This window comes from Dendrobates tinctorius, unplaced genomic scaffold, assembly GCF_039654945.1.
Source record: "Dendrobates tinctorius isolate UK_male_01 unplaced genomic scaffold, ASM3965494v1 ptg000145l, whole genome shotgun sequence".
Lineage (NCBI taxonomy): Eukaryota > Metazoa > Chordata > Amphibia > Anura > Dendrobatidae > Dendrobates > Dendrobates tinctorius.
Window position 1 is genome coordinate 12802683 of NW_027361812.1, and position 16492 is coordinate 12819174.

The 16492-nt window shown below is 46.3% G+C and overlaps 1 protein-coding gene across 3 annotated transcripts in view; it reads right to left on the minus strand.

Moving 5' to 3' along the window:
• Window positions 1-2796: 2796 nt before the first annotated feature.
• LOC141049618 (cell division cycle-associated protein 7-like) overlaps window positions 2797-16492 on the minus strand; it is a 36223-nt gene continuing 22527 nt past the window's right edge. For 2 of the 3 annotated variants that reach the window (XM_073546203.1, XM_073546202.1), the window contains exons 7-9: window positions 12339-12475; window positions 5315-5386; window positions 2797-3748 (exon numbers count right to left, since the gene is read on the minus strand). In XM_073546203.1, the coding sequence (XP_073402304.1) occupies window positions 3706-3748; window positions 5315-5386; window positions 12339-12475 (252 nt within the window). In that variant the 3' untranslated portion in view covers window positions 2797-3705. The remainder of the gene's footprint in view (window positions 3749-5314; window positions 5387-12338; window positions 12476-16492) is intronic. The other variant, XM_073546204.1, reaches the window with a different exon arrangement.

Below are 16492 nucleotides of genomic sequence, written 5' to 3' on the forward strand. Positions count from 1 at the left end.
CCACAACACACTTCCACTAGATGTTTTTTGGTGGGACCAATACACACTCGTTCACACACCGGTCCGGACCTGAACGTTTATTGCCACACATTCGTTTGTCAATATTCGGTGAACTCTCTCTGAGATTGACAACAGAGGCGTCCCCCTGTGTCACTGGGTCGCCCTCACAACCAGGGCAGCGGGGTACTCGGTACCGGGCCCGCGGATCTCCACGAGTGGGGTTGTCACGGCAGCTATGACCCGGTCCGTGGCCCTGGGCGCCCATTGTAAATAGCAAAAATGTTCATTGAATGATTCGTGATGCCACCTGTGGTGTTCGGCAAGAAAGGTGTTAAGCCAACGCTGTGAGCAGATCCTCTGGGACAGATGGTGTAGTGCAGCAATGATGTTGTGGCCCTCCACAGGTAGGGCAGTAGTCCCAGGGCAATGTAGGTGAAGAGATCGGGGAGAGACGTAGATGGTGCACTGTCAGGCACAGAGATGTAGCAGTGCTGAGGGTGTTGGCGCAGGAATAAGCGGAGGACACCAGGGCATGTAGTTCCAAAGCTTTACTCACAGTCTGTTGTGCATACAGGGGCCCGCATCTGTGCCGTGTCCTCCGGGTCAGGAGCTCAGTCAACTTCCAGGCAAGATGAAGTACTCCGTTCCAACACTCCGCCAACATATGTGCCTCTTCTGAACGTCTCCTTTTTGCGCCTATAGTGACGTACTCTCAGTACTGAGTTACACTGGAGTTCCTCCTGTCAGATGTTCCTATGAACTCTACTTGTACGACAGACAGCTGTAGCCTGCTTCGGGGACTCCTTGCTACTAAGTCCCGGCTCACTCTCGTTGCTGTTGTGCCCCCAAGTCTTGTGTGGGAAAAAAGTGGTGACAACTTCTATTCCTCCGGTGTCTGCTGCAGGACCATTAGTATCCATACAGCCTCGGGGACCGGACCCCGGCCTTGCGCAGTGAACTTGGGAAGGGTTCTGCTCTAACCCTAATCCTCAGTCCTCCTCTTCTCCTTACGTTTCGTTCAAATCTTTCTTTCTTATAAAGAGTCAGGCTTTCCATCAATGTCTTTTTCCTGTGCCAGCAGACCCTAGTCACTGAGGTCCGCTGCAGCACTTCCCTCGTCCATCCCTCTCCGGGGATCTTCTCTCTTTCTGACCCCGTCAGACAGACTGACTGACTGACCAAATCCTAAACTCTTCCCAATCCTTTTGTGCAGACTAAGCTCCATTTTTAGCCAGACATGGGAGGAACACATGAACCTGCATCTAGTGAGGGATTCTGTCTTTGCTCTTCTCAGCATGGGACTCACCCAATACACAAACCTGTAAGATAGAATGGAGCCTGTAGCTTCTGGAAGCTTCTCAACGTAGCCACATGTTAAAAGTTGGTGTGAACCTCCCCCATCGATGGGCTGATCCTAGGTCACAGGACAAAAGACTCATGTGTTGGCAGAGTCAGTTGTGTGGTGACCTGCAAAGGGCTGGGATCGCATGCTGAGGCGAGATCCCAGTGACCATGTGTATTGTTAGAAGCTGCCATATGGGACTGTTTTTGTCCCTCATCTGCTGGATCCATTGACTTCACCCAAGGACTATTTCTATATTCCTGGCGTCAGATTGCCAGGTGGCACCCCCGGATCAGCTTTCTTTGTGTGGACTCATTACAGACACTGCAGAATTACTTTCATTTGTGTTGCTCCAGTTCACTGTTCCAGTAAATCTTGTTGGATTGCTAATCGGGCTGGTGTCTCATCCTGCTCTGTCGCATACCCAATCACAAGGGTCCCCTATATTAAAAGCAAGTAAAGGCTAAGTATACAGCTGGGAGCTGATATTAAATAGCTTGGGATGCGCCATGGGTATTAACTCCTTCCTAGGCTATAAATATCAACCCCCAGCGGTCAGCTTTCCCTCTGCTGGTTACTAATATTACACGGGAGCCCACGCCTTGTCAGAAAAATCTTTTATGAATTAAATACATGTACAATAAGCTGCACACACACGATACTAATTGTATTTGTCACTGACATCTATTCGTATTTATTGTACGTAATCCCTCTCTTCTATCCTGTCGGCTACTGCTGTGATTTTACACTACTGCAGCTGCTGAATTACCAGCTTTTCTTCTATGTAAATATATAAATAATCACTGACATCCATGTATCTATATCTATTCTATTATAACCTTGCACGCTGTGATTTTACTGAACACAGCACATGAATTAGCAGCTTTTCTTCTATCTTTTACCGACTTTGCCCGATTAAGAAAAAAGCTCGGGTTACCGATCACGAATCCGAAATGTACCATATTCGTGCCAAATTTATGTTTGGAGATAGTTTTCCGAACATATTCGCTCATTTCTAACTTGGACTCAATTTAACACCTGATTTATGACTCACTACATGCATGCAATTCACACCTCCACCAAATGGACTCCGGATAACTAAGAATAACATTCCCACTGCCTCTCCATTTATAAGAAAATGCCTAATTTGATTTATTTAGCTTATCTTTAGGAGGCATCACCCCTCCCACACAAATGGCCTGCTGTAGTATGCCTTAAAATGTTGTGCCTTTTTCTTATTAATTTATTTGTAATCCTGCCTGCAGAAGCCTCTGTCCTATGAAAGCTTGCAAACATTTTCTGGTTAGCCAATAGAGGCATCACTCAGAGAATACTTGTTATCATTGGCCAGGAAAGAATTCATAATGTTAATTTTGTTGGAAAGGAGAAAAATGCTGGTTAACTATTAACAATAGCAACTTCCTAAATAAAAAAAATCAAAAATTGTGCTGATGTAAAGTAGACGTGTGGAAAATGTTCTTTATTACTTGTGTGACATAGCTGATTTAAAGGCATAAGAATTCAGAGTTTGAATATTGCTAAATTTTTGCCAAATCAGTTTTTTTCACAAATAAAGGCAAGGTATAGCGAAGAAATTTTACCACTATCATGAAGCACAAAATGTCACGCAAAAACAAACTCCGAATCAGTGGGATAACGTGCAAACCACCTTGGTGAGGAGGGGATAAAGATATTGGACAAAAACTAGAGAAGGCATTTGGGTCTTTTCCACACTTTGATAAACCTTGAGGGTACGGACTCTGCTGCGGATCAGCGGATTTGTCCCTGCGACTCTCCCAGCAGTTTCTGCTGTGATGTACAGTACCATTTAAGTCTACGCAAAATGGAAAACGCAGTGCAGACGTTGCAGATTTTTCCAAGCGAATTTGCTGCGGTTTTAAATCCACAGCATGCCAATTCTTTGTGCGGATTCCGCAGCGGTTTGGCACCTGCTCCATGACAGGTGTCAAACCACAGGGGAAAACCACACTAAATCCGCAGGTCTTCTGACCTGCAGATTTAGACAAATCTGCACGGAAAAATCCACAGCAGAATCTGTAACGTGTGCACACACCCTGAGGCTCGCAACAGGTTGAGGTTTTTTGGTTTTTTTTTTTAAACAAAAACAGTCTAACATCATACAGAGAAAAATGACAAAGTGCAATTATGCATCTCTACAGCCAACATGAACAGATCAACCAGTCCTGAAAATCTGACCCATCTTTACCCTTTAGGACACCTTCATTTCATCCCCAACATAAGGTAGCAATATTGTAGACAATTATATAACCAGGCTTTATTAATATCTAAAGTAAACATGTATAAAAACCAAACACAAGAGCAGGGCTTCCTTATGGCCAGTTCTAATCGTCTTCATCACTCTCCTTATCATTTCTGCTATGCAAGCTGGAGAGAGAAAAAAAAAGCCCACACGTTATTCATAGACAGAATTAATCTGTAAGACAATGTACATAACCCCTTCCCACCCCCTCTCTCTCCTCAGTAATAATGTCAGGGAGGCGCTCTCCTGATCCGTCTATAGGCATGCATGAAGCTGGGTAGAGTGGAATAAAACATCAGATGGCTGATATCAGAAATGCAAAGTCACTTTTTTCTTCTGCATGTAAATGGCTGTTCCAGGCTATGGGCCCTGGACACTGATCTGCAGGAGAATCTGCCTCCAGAGATTTAAAATGAAAGGGAGTGCTACCAGTGGGAGACATGTAATGACTGACACTTTACTTTCATAATCACACAGCTCTAGCAGTGGTTGCAGAACTAAAAAGTACATAAGAGCCAACCTGTGTCTCATTACAAGCATTTGCAGCAGCATTTCTTCTCTCAATGAGGTCAATGTAGAAGGAGTGGAGAAACATCAACAATCCCTTGAAGGTCTTCTGGCTATATAATGCATTGTACCACTTTCAACATTTTAAACGGTTAGCCACAGACAGGGTTAACTTTTGGAGCACCTCCATGAGGGAGGAGTTACATTGAAAACAAGGACTCTGTTCCTGTTAGGAAGATAGGGAAGTGTACTGAAAGGAGAAGGACCTATGGTCCTAATGTTCACAGGCCTACCTTGAAATATTTGCTGTGTGTGAAGGGAAGCCATACTCTGAAGGCACATTCAGAAGTAAACACAGAACTCTTATCTCAGGCATGTGGGGAAACAGCAAACTTCATCTATACTAAGTAGGATGCGAAAGTGTATCTAGATGTGAGGGTCATAGAAGGAGAATGGCCAGACAGGGAAACAAGTTCTCCTAGAGTGAATTGAAGATGAAGTGGCACAATAAAGGAGAATATGGGCCACGGCAAATGGATTTGAGAATAGTAGTGAGGAGTTGTAGTGACGCACTTCAGCAGATGAGGTCCTTCTAGTGGTTTGCTGGTCTAATGTAATGCCATATGTAACGGATTGTGCAGAAGATGGATTCTTTAAGTGTTGTGCCTGCTATCTAATGTATATACTTCATCAGTTTGTTAGGTAACCAAGTTTACATTTGGAACCGTATCCCTCATTCATCACTACCCCACTGGGCCCTGGCCTGTCGAGGGACATCATGCGGTCTGCAATAGTGTTTAGTTAAGGCAACAGCACACTCCACATCAGGATCTCCCTTTTTCCTATTGCATGGCAGGGTGCAGGTGTGAGTCTTAGCCATAGCCCTCTGCCTGTTGCATCAGATCTGCTGTACTGGCCTTCACCCACGCTGGTTGCTTGCGAGATGGAAAATTAATTATTGTGGGAGAACTAGTGCTGCTGGAGTTGTTTCTATGCAAGACAAACTTGACTCCCGCAGTAACAGTACAGCAGTCAAATGTCAGTCATTAAATGGTAATGCCTCCTACTTAAAAATAAATAGACTTAAAATAAGCCAAGGAGGCAGAGTCTCAGGGAAATTGTGTCCTGCCCATAGAGCGCAAGAGCTCATTTACAAAAAAAAAAAAAAAGTCGTAGTTACTTACCGATAACGGTATTTCTCTGATCCCATGACGGCACCACGGAGAGAAAGGGATCCGCCCTCAGGGACAGGAAACCTACAGATGAAAAAGGCAGTACCTCTCTCCCACATCAGTTGGTTTACAGAGCATTACACAGAACTTTCAGCTGAAACTCAAATGGTTATAAAAAATCCGCAATTAATCAAATTACTCAAGTTAAGTTTAATAGAGGCACCATGTGGCTAAGTATCAAAGCTAACTAACTCACTCTAATGTGCACACCTGTGTGTGTGTGTGAAAGGGAGGGGATGTACGGGTGCCGTCATGGGATCAGAGAAATACCGTTAACGGTAAGTAACTACGATTTTCTTTCCCCCATGATGGCACCACGGAGAGAATTACAAAGATTGTACATCTAGGGAGGGACCACTGCCTCCAGAACCCTTTTCCCAAAGGTGAGATCTGAAGAGGAGGTCAAGTCTAGACGGTAATGTTTGAAAAATGTAGAGGGGGAAGACCAAGTGGCAGCTCTATATATCTGGTCTATTGAAGCGCCGGCTTTCTCCGCCCAGGATGATGCCACTGCCCTGGTTGAATGGGCCCTTATGTCCTCTGGGATGGCTACCCCGCAGGAGGAGTAGGATAGGGTGATGGCTTCTCTTATCCACCTCGCCAGCGTGGCCTTCGATGCTTTTTGACCCTTCCGAGGACCCTGAAAACAGACAAACAGAGCCCTATCCTTCCTAAACTCCCTCGTGGTTGTTATATAATGGACCAGGCATCTTTTTACAGCTAAAGTGTGCCATACCTCTTCTGTTTTGTTTTTGGGATTGGGACAGAAGGAGGGTAGGGAGATTTCTTGGGTCCTATGAAACTGTGAAGACACCTTGGGGAGATATGCTGGGTCGGTTCTAAGAATTACCCTATCATTCAGAACTTGCGTGAAGGGTGAGTGGGCAGACAAGGCTTGTATATCACTAATGCGGCGGGCAGAAGTTAAGGTTACGAGGAGGCAGGTCTTAAGGGACAATATTTTTAAGGGAGCATCCGCCAAGGGTTCGAAGGGAGATTTGGTTAGTGCTTTCAATACCAGGTTTAGATCCCAAGGGGGGTGGTGCGTAGGGGGATCGGCCTAGATCTACTTGCGGCCCTCATGAATCTCCTAACCCACCGATTTCCAGCTAAGTCATGATTTATACAAAGCCCCTAAGGCCGCCACCTGTACTTTCAGGGTGCTTGTAGCTAGTCCCTTTTCCAACGCTTTCTGTAGGAATTCCAGAATTTCCCCCATTGGGATCTCTCCCGTTGGGTCAGAATCTGAAATTGATAGGAATTTTTTCCATACCTTCCCATATGCCATAGTGGTTACTGGCTTTCTACTTTGTAGTAACGTGGTTATCAAGTTTGACGAGAAGCCCCTATTGCTTAGGAGTTCCCTCTCAAAAGCCAAGCTGTCATGTGTAGGTTTTTTTATATGAGGGCGATACACTGGTCCCTGTGATAGAAGGTCAGGGGTTTCTGGTAGCACCCAAGGGTCTGTGACAGACACTTTCCTCAGCCAGGGGAACCATATTCTCCAGGGCCAGAAGGGCGCTATTACTACTACCATCGCTTTGTCCCCCCGTATTTTCCTCAGTACTAAGGGGATGAGAGATATTGGAGGGAAAGCGTAAGCCAGATGATAATCCCAGGGAACCGTGAAGGCATCTAGAGCTACTGGGCCCCCCCCAGGGATCTATTGAGCAGAAGGCTTCCAATTTCCGGTTCTGACTGTTTGCAAATAAGTCTCTCTGGTCGGCCCCAGAGGTTCACAATCTGGTTGAAGACTGACTGGCTTAGTTCCCACTCCCCCTGATATGGCGTGTTCTGCTCAAGAAGTCTGCTGTTCGGTTTTCCGACCCTTTTATGTGGAGGGCTGTCAGGGATTCCAGATTGTGTTCCGCTAGGTGAAAGATGGACTTTGTTATTTCCATCAGTGCTCGAGACCTGGTGCCCCCCTGGTGGTTTAGATATGCTACCACTACCCAGTTGTCTGAGAAGACCCCTGTGTGTTGGGAGCGAAGTGAGTCTAGAAAATGAACGAGAGCTAGTTTCACTGCCAGCAGCTCCTTCATGTTTGAGGAAACTGACTTTTTTGAGCCCAGGGCCCTTGCGCTACCTGGCTGTCTAGATGTGCACCCCACCCCCAGGGGCTTGCATCTGTGGTTAAGATTTTTGTCATTGGTAACGCCCAAGGGACCCCCTTGGTTAGATTGGCTGGGTCTGTCCACCACGCTAAGGAGTGTATTGTGTTTGGTGAGATGTTTAACCGCCTGTCTAAATTCCCGTGTAGGGAAACGTCTGCGTCTAATATTTCCCACTGTAAGACTCGCGTGTGGCTTTGTGCCCACTGTACTGCTGGTGTGCAGGCTGTCATTGACCCCATAGAGACATTGCCTTTCTCAGGGTAGTTACTGGTGAAGCCATCACTTGTGACAACATCTGTGTCATCTTTTGAATCTTCGCCTGTGGAAGATAACATTTTTGTTCGGTTGAGTTCAGTATTATTCCCAAGTATTTCTGTACCTGACTTGATACGAGTCTGGATTTGGGCAAATTTAGAATCCATCCTAGATTCACTAGAGATCCCATGACCAGGTCCAACTGTTTGCAGTGGTGAAAGGTGACGCCTACTACTAAGAGATCGTCCAGGTATGGGACTATCAGGATGTTTTGCTCTCTTATGTGGGCCATTACTTCCGACATTATCTTTGTAAATACTCTTGGGGCAATAGCTAGCCCGAAGGGGAGAGCTCTGAACTGATAATGTTTTACCGCCCCCTGGATTGTCACCGCCACCCTGAGGTATTTCCTGTGGTCTCTGAATAGGTACATGGTAGTATGCGTCTCTCGCGTCTAATACAGCCATGAAGCATGATGGGGGAAGCAATTTTACACAAGATTTTATTGTTTCCATCTTGAAATGCTGAATTTCCAGGAACTTGTTCAGTCTCTTTAGATTTATTATGGCCCTGTATGTTCCGTCTGGCTTTCTGCGGAGAAAGAGAGGGGAGTAGAAGCCTTTGCCTCTGTCCTGGTAGGGGACTTCTTGTAGTACCCACTTTTCCCTTAGGTTCATGACCTCTTGTTGCAGAGCCAGCTGCTCGTGTGGTGTCCTTTGGGGCGTTATCACAAAAAGATGGTTGGGGAGGGTATTGAATTTTAGTCTCAGTCCTTTTATTATGTTCAGAATCCACAGGCTCGCGGATATTTTTTCCCAGGCCTGGAAGAAGTAGGACAATCTTCCCCTGACCCAGGGAGCACCTTCACTATGGCTTTTTGTTATCAGGGGGCTTGTTGAACATAAAGCCTTTGTTCTTATTTTTTTTTTTATCCTCCGAATCCTTCTCTGTTCCCTTTTGGGGGTCTTTGCCGCATAAATCTTCTGTTCCAAAAAGGCCGTTTGTATGTCTGATTAGGGAAACCGGGAAAGGATTTTTCTTGTCCCCCGCCTTCTCCAAGATGTCGTCTAACATTGGGCCAAATAAGAACTCTCCCTCACATGGGATTGCGCACAATTTGGTTTTAGTCTGCAGATCCCCCGGCCAGCATTTTAGCCATAAGGCGCGTCTCGCGGCATTTAAGGAGGCTGCTCTGGCCGCCAACCTAGTTGAGTATACTGACGCATCTGCCAGGAAAGCTGGTGCTCCCTTCATTACAGAAACTGACCTTTGTATTGTTTCCCTTGGGACTTTTTCTTTTATTTGGGAATCTAAGTTGTCTAACCAAACCATTAAGGCACGGGCCGTGCATGTGGCTGCTATAGCTGGCTTTAGTCCCCCTCCTGCCGCTTCCCAAGCGTTTTTCAAAAAGTTTACTGCCTTTTTATCCGTTGGGTCCTTCAGGGTACCCATATCTTCGAAAGGCAGGGCAAGTTTTTTTAGAAGCCTTTGCAACCGCCACATCCAGTTTAGGTGCTTTACTCCATAGGGAGCAGGCCGGATCATCAAAAGGGTATTTCCTCTTGGGTGTTAGGAGGGCTTTCTTGTCTGGCTTTTTCCATTCTCGTTTGATTAGAGAGTGGATTTTCTCATTCACCAGGAAAAAACTCTCCGTTTTTTTTTGTTCCAGTCCACTGAACATTAACTCTTCCGCCGTTTTTTTAGGGCGTTCATCTAGGGAGCCCCGCTGCCTATTATCGGACTGGTTCGGTTCCCGGCATCCCGCGTCGACTGCAGGTACGTGCTGTAGGTTCCCAGTCAGGGACAGGAAACCAACTGATGTGGGAGAGAGGTACCGCCTTTTTCATCTGTAGGTTTCCTGTCCCTGAGGGCGGATCCCTCTCTCTCCGTGGTGCCGTCATGGGGGAAAGAGAAAATAAAATAAATTTTCTCTCTAGAAAGAGACACGATCAGATATCAAGGTATCATATTATTCATCTTCCTATGACCTACATGCCCATATAGACTGCTCAGGAGGGTTGATCCTACAGACAGACTCCCATTAATGTCTAGTTATGCCCAGCTTTAGCATTTGCCTCTGCATTTTGGCTGTCATTACTTTACTCTTCCATTTACATGCTTGCACAAGAGCTTGTTTTATGCAGAAGTAAAAATTATGCAATATAGACTACAATTTGGTGGTGAGTGGACTTTTCAAAATGAATGTTTTGCTAAATGTGGATTTTTAACATGTAGTTTCTATGCAATGTGCACCAATTAATTTTTTTTTTTTTATTGAATTCTAGTGACTTAAAGGGGTTTGATAACCAGGGCAGACATATGGCCGATGCAACTGCAACGGGGCTCGAAGGTGGTATGGACCCCTGCAGGCAGGAGCATAATGTCCATAGTGGCAGAGCATGCAGCCGCTAAGGGGTCACTCAGTCAATATTACGGGCAGGAGTGAGGGGCTGGTGTCAAGCAGCATCGGGCCCCTCTCACTCCCTCCCGAAATCATCAATGACTGAAGGACCCGATGAAGCGCAAGACAGCTGTAGTCCATACCTTGCATATGTCTCCCTTACCTGAGCCGCACACAGTGTTCAAAAAGCAATTTAAAACCGCATTGGTGAGTGCCATCCATCATTTTCTTTGGTTAATGTTCATTTCCTGCATGTTTTTTTTTTCACACGGATTGAGCACCTACAGCGGTGTTTTTGGAGGCTGAATAGTGTTCATGATTTAGAGTGATTAACCTCATTTTATTACGAGATAAAGGCGACACAGTGGTGCCAAACACTTTTCTGCTGTTGGCTTGTCCTCCCGTAATCATGCCACTATCCAGAGTCAGGGAGAGAGCGGTTCAAAACTGCTCAGTGCTGTTCAAAAAGGGGGCGTGTCATGCAGGGAGAGATGCTGGCCAATGAACGCTTTCCCCACCAGACTGACGAGTGCGCGCACTGGCTGCCGTCTGCCCTCCCTCTTCCTGCATGGCCCATCCCAATGGTGACTACTCACCTGTAGTCAGGGGGCCGCACAGCACACAGGGGACAACAGTGGAAGAAGAGTAGGACTTACAGGGGGAAGGGGGGGGGGATCTTCTGCTCCCTCCACTGTTCTGTACCCAGTAGGCTGCAGCATATCCTCACAGAGAAGAGGTCAGGAGGAGGAGGCTCACTTCATGGGACAGCACAGCCGCGGCAGGGGACTGACATCAGTCCTCTGTAGAGTCCCCATCCCCCATAGTGGGTTCTGCAGCCCTCTCCAGCTGATCTCTGCACTACGTTGCCGACCTCCTCCTTGGAGCATCTGAACACCTGAGGTCATAAATGAGTGTGCATACAGTATGTGTATCTATGTGTTTGTACAGTATGTGGGTGTCTGTACATCTGTATATACAGCATGTGTACACAAGTGTGTATGTGTACATACATGTATGGCATGTGTAAATGCATGGTAAGTGTATGTACGGTGTATGTGTGCTATATATGCATGTACAGTATTTATGCGTTTGTATGAAGGATGAATACGTGATCCATCGGATTGTGGATAATTTGCTCATCACTGGGGATTCGACCACTAGGCCCCCCAGAGATTCTGAGAACAGGGGTCTGCAGTCTCATCTTAGATGGAATAGAGATGTGAAGGCTTTTCATGATCTATAGAGCTGCTGAGCGCTGCACTCGGCTATTTCCATCAATTCCATAAAAATTGAATAGAGCAGATACCAGATGATACAAATTCCATACATATAATATATACATGGTCGGGCTCTGCTGGCTCATGAGGATGCGCCCGGCACACTTGCTGTCATGTGCAAACTAGTGTCAGCCGCATCTGCAGTGTTTAGTCACTGACATAGCTGACTCTAGTTGTCACCTGACTGCAATGGAACCATAAAGTATATCTCTGTGCAAGTGTGAATAAATTATAATATATTATAATTTAATATATATTTACACATATATTACACATACACAGTATAATTTTAGGTGGGGGGGCCGAATAGAACTTTTGCTACAGGGCCCCTTTTGCTATGTACGCCCCTGCTTGCAGGGCAGAAATAATGTGGGCCATCTAGCTCGTTTCTCGGAGCCAGAGGCTCCAGGGGTCCCATTGCCAGATTGCCCTCATCATAAGCAGCATACCCGGCAGGGAGGAGTACCCAGACATTTCTGTGCAGGGGCCCCCAAACTGTCAGTGTCTGCCCGAATGATAATGAATTTCCTATGCATTTTGCATTGTGTCTCATTGCCGAGTGTTGTCACACACAGTGCAAACATCTTGGGGTTCTTAATGGATCCCCAGGGATTACGGCAGAGGGGTCTCGCATTCTACGGTTTTGTCCACGGGAAACCCAATAAAAAAAAAATAATAATTTGATAATCATGCAGCAGTCCATAGCTATTGCAGCTTCCCCTGATCTCTGCCATTAAAGCAAGAGAATGTTTCACTTGCAACATCTTGTTCAGACAACAAGGGCGCTCACTGAACGATCATGCAGTCCTCATAGGTGGCAAAAGACATTGCTGCAGACTGAGGCCCGACTCGACATCCAGTCACAACAAAGCAGGCCAAGGACCACACATCAGGTCAGGTTGAACAAGACACCAGCCTACAGGCGTTACCTGGTAAGATAGGAGTGTACATCACTGTAACCACGATAACGAGCCAGAGGAAACAGTATGCCGGTAGCACAGCGTCCTTCCCGCTGTCGACAGAAGCTACAGTTACAGATCCCTCTGCACGGAGGGCAGGTCCAGTCCTGAAGGGTAGAAGAATAAGTAAATCTCACAAATACAATGTGAGGATAACCTTTATTTTCTTCAGACACAAAAGTTTATACAGATTTAGTGACGTGGTGAAAGCTGTGACGCGCAGCAGACACCTTTCCCTTGAAGTTTTGGTGCAACTAAGGCTATGTTCACATGTCTTCATTCTTTAGAACAGATCCAGCAGCAATCAGTTGACAAGAGTTTTGCAGTATTTTTTTTTTTTTTTTTTTTAAATTTATGTCTGTCTGAAGGAGAGGAAAAAAAAAAAATAAAGTCTGCACAACTTGTAAACGGATTGCTGCTGGATCAGTTCTTAAGGGTATGTGCACATGTTGCGGATTTGGCCCTGCTGATCCATAGCAGTTTTGCATGGGATGTACAGAACCAATGTTATCCTAGGGAAAACAAAAAACGCTGTTCACATGCTGCGGAAAATTCTACGCGGAAACGCAGCGGTTTATTTTCCACAGCCTGTCAATTCTTTGTGAGGATTCTGCAGTGTTTTTATACCTATTCCATTACAGGAATCCGCATGTGTAAAAACACAGGCATTTTGACCTGCGGATTCTGCAGATGCCGCGCGGAAAAATCCGCAGACGAATCCGCAAGCGTGCACATACCTTAAGGATGGTTACTGCTGGACTTGAGAACATTCAGACACCTGCACTTCTTTAAGCAAGTAATGTCTGAAACTGACAAACCAGTCTTTGTGTACAATTTTTACCAACTGTGTTTTACAGGTGGATAAATAACATTGAAAAGGATAGGAGAAGTCAAGCAATTTAATTATGGACCCATAAACTTTCATCAGTGATCAAAACGGCAGTTATACATGGCATGGAATTAACATTCATCTTCTCTCTTCACACAGGTAATCAACTGAGCCACCCTGCATGTATTTACTCCATTCACTGCTAGCAAGCAGCCTGAATGGTACAACTTCCCACCTCTGCTGCCTCTATTTTCTACTGCAATATATCAAAATGGTACAACTCCATACTTCTGCTGCTTTACCATTTTGCTGCATATTTTAATGTGCTTGCTAAAGCTTTGGTATAATTCATTTGTTGCACTGTATGTAATACTTACTGCTTTAGATCCGTGACTGGGGCCTTTCTAGATCTTATCAGGTGGAAGGTAATATAGCATATTGACACAGCCTGGTCTAGTCCCTTTGATCATCTAACCATCCCCTGGTGTGCTGGCCCCAGCTGCCAAATTATACCCAACCAGCTCCCACAATCCCTCTCTCCTGACCCTGTAGTGTGGCCTATATATATGTAGTAGTTCTTTAGGGGAAGCACGCAGTGTGGGGTGCAGCACGCAAGCATCCCATAAGCAAAGCATCATAGAAGCCAAGCATCAAGAAAATGGCAGTTATACATGCCAGTAAATCAGGGCCTGCAGGAGTTGGGTAACCCACACTTTGCTCTCCCCTTTATCCATGTGCTTTATTTTTATCCTCCTCTGTTCCCTTGCCATCCACATTCACCACCCTATCCCCCCTCCATCACAACTCATACACATCAGCCCCTCTATACTTGCCTTTCCCCATGTACAGCTCCCATGCACTCCTCACCTTCCTGAGAAACATCAGCCCATCTTACCCAAACACATCGCAGAAAAAAAACTATTCACAATTCCAACAACTATTTGCTCTTTATCTTCCTACTCCTACTGATTTCAGGGGACATCTCCCCCAACCCTGGTCCACCATTGCCCAACCTCAACCCCTACCTTACCTCATATCGAAACCATAATAATCTTATTATTACTTACACTTCCTCATCTCCATCTTTTAATTGTGCCCTCTGGAATCCATGGTCTGCTTGTAACAAGCTTCCTTTCCTACGCTACTACTTTCTGAACAACTCTTAATCTGTTGGCCCTCACTGAAACCTGTATTCAGGATTCTGACACTCTCTCCTGCTGCCATTTCCTACGGTGGCTTACAATTCTCTCACTCCTCGAGACCCACAAACAGACATGGTGGTGGAGTCGGCATACTCCTGTCCCCACAATGCACTTTCCAGGTCATCCCCCCAGTTCCATCACTCATTCTCTTCTTTTGAGGTCCACACCATCAGGCTGTTCCATCCCCTCGCCCTCAGAGTAGCGATCATATACCGGCCCCCAGGCTCACCCTCCCACTTCCTTGACTACTTTTCAGCCTGGCTGCCGCATTTCATGTCCTCAGAACTTCCATCCCTTATCCTAGGAGACTTCAACATCCCCATTAACAGCCCTACTTCCACATCTGCATCCCAGCTCTATCACTAACCACCTCTCTAGGCCTCTCGCAGCTTTCAACCTCTGAGACACACAAGGACGGTAACACCCTTGATCTGGTCTTTGAACAGAGCTGGACAATCTCCCACCTAAATAACTCGCCGCTTCCACTCTGACCACAACATTCTCTCCTTCACGCTCGCAAATCCTCGCCCACCCCAGCTCACTCCTACCTACCACACAGTCAGAAATCTACAAGTCATTAACCCTCAGACACTTTCAGACTCCCTACACTCATCACTGTCCCCAATCTCCTCTTTGTCCTGTCCTAATCTGGCTGTTCATCACTACAATGACACTCTTAGAAGCACCCTTGACCAAGTAGCTCCCCTCACCCTCAGAACCTCCAAGCACAGAGTAAAACAGCCCTGGCTCACATCGCAAACTCAACTTCTCCAGCGATGCTCTAGGAGTGCTGAATGCCTATGGAGAAAAACCTGCACACCAGAAGACTTCATCCACTTCAAGTTTATGTTAAGAACCTATAACGCTGCCCTTCACCTCGCCAAACAGACCTACTTCACCACCCTGATCTCCTCACTAGCCAACAACCCCAAGAAACTTTGACACTTTTCACTCCCTCCTCAGGCCAAAAGCACAAGCCCCCATCACAGACATTTGTGCTGATGACCTGGCCTCCCACTTTACAGAAAAAATAGATAATATCCGTCAGGAAATCTGATCCCAACCACCAAGTGCTGTGACTCCCATCCCTTCCTGCATCTCCCCTGGCTCACTTTCCACATTTGATCCCACCACAGAAGAAGTCTCCAAACTCCTTCTCGTCCCAACTACATGCACTACCGACCCTCACATCTCCTCCAGTCGTCACAACCCACCTAACTACAATCTTTAATCTCTCCCTCTCCTCTGGCATTTTCCCATCCTCCTTCAAACACGCCATCGTTACTCCATTACTAAAGAAACCCGCTCTCGACCCATCCTGCACAAACTACTGACCAGTCTCCAATCTCCCCTTCATTTCTAAACTTTGAGCGCCTAGTTTACTCCCGCCTTACCAGTTACCTCTCCACTCACTCCCTTCTAGACCCTTCACAGTCCGGCTTCCGCACCCTACATTCGACTGAAACTGCACTCAAAGTGACCAATGACCTTCTGACAGCAAAACGTAACGGTGACCACTCTCTGCTCATTCTTCTAGACCCATCTGCAGCTTTCGACACTGTTGACCACCATCTTCTACTCTCTAGACTCCAGTCACTAGGCATTAAGGACACTGCTCTCTCCTGGTTCTCTTCCCATCTCTGACCGCTCCTTCAGTGTTTTGTTCTCTGGCTCCACGTCATCTTTTCCTGTCGGGGTACCTCAGGGCTCAGTCCTTGGCCCCCTTTTCTCTCTCTACACGGCCCCAATTTGATATACCATCAGCAGATTTGGATTTCGGTACCATCTTTATGCTGATGACACACAACTATATACACATCTTCCCCCGCTGTACTACAGAACGCCAGTGACTGTCCGCAGTCTCCAATATCATGTCCACTCTCTGAAACTCAACCTCTCCAAAACTGAACTACTTCTGCTCCCGCCGTCTACTAACCTCCCTAAATCTGACATTTCCCTCTCCGTGGGTGGTACCACAATAACACCCCGGCAGCAGGCGCGCTGTCTGGGTGTTATGTTTGACACCAATCTCTCCTTCACATCCCATATACAATCTCTTGCCCGCTCTTGCCGCTTACACCTAAAGAACATCT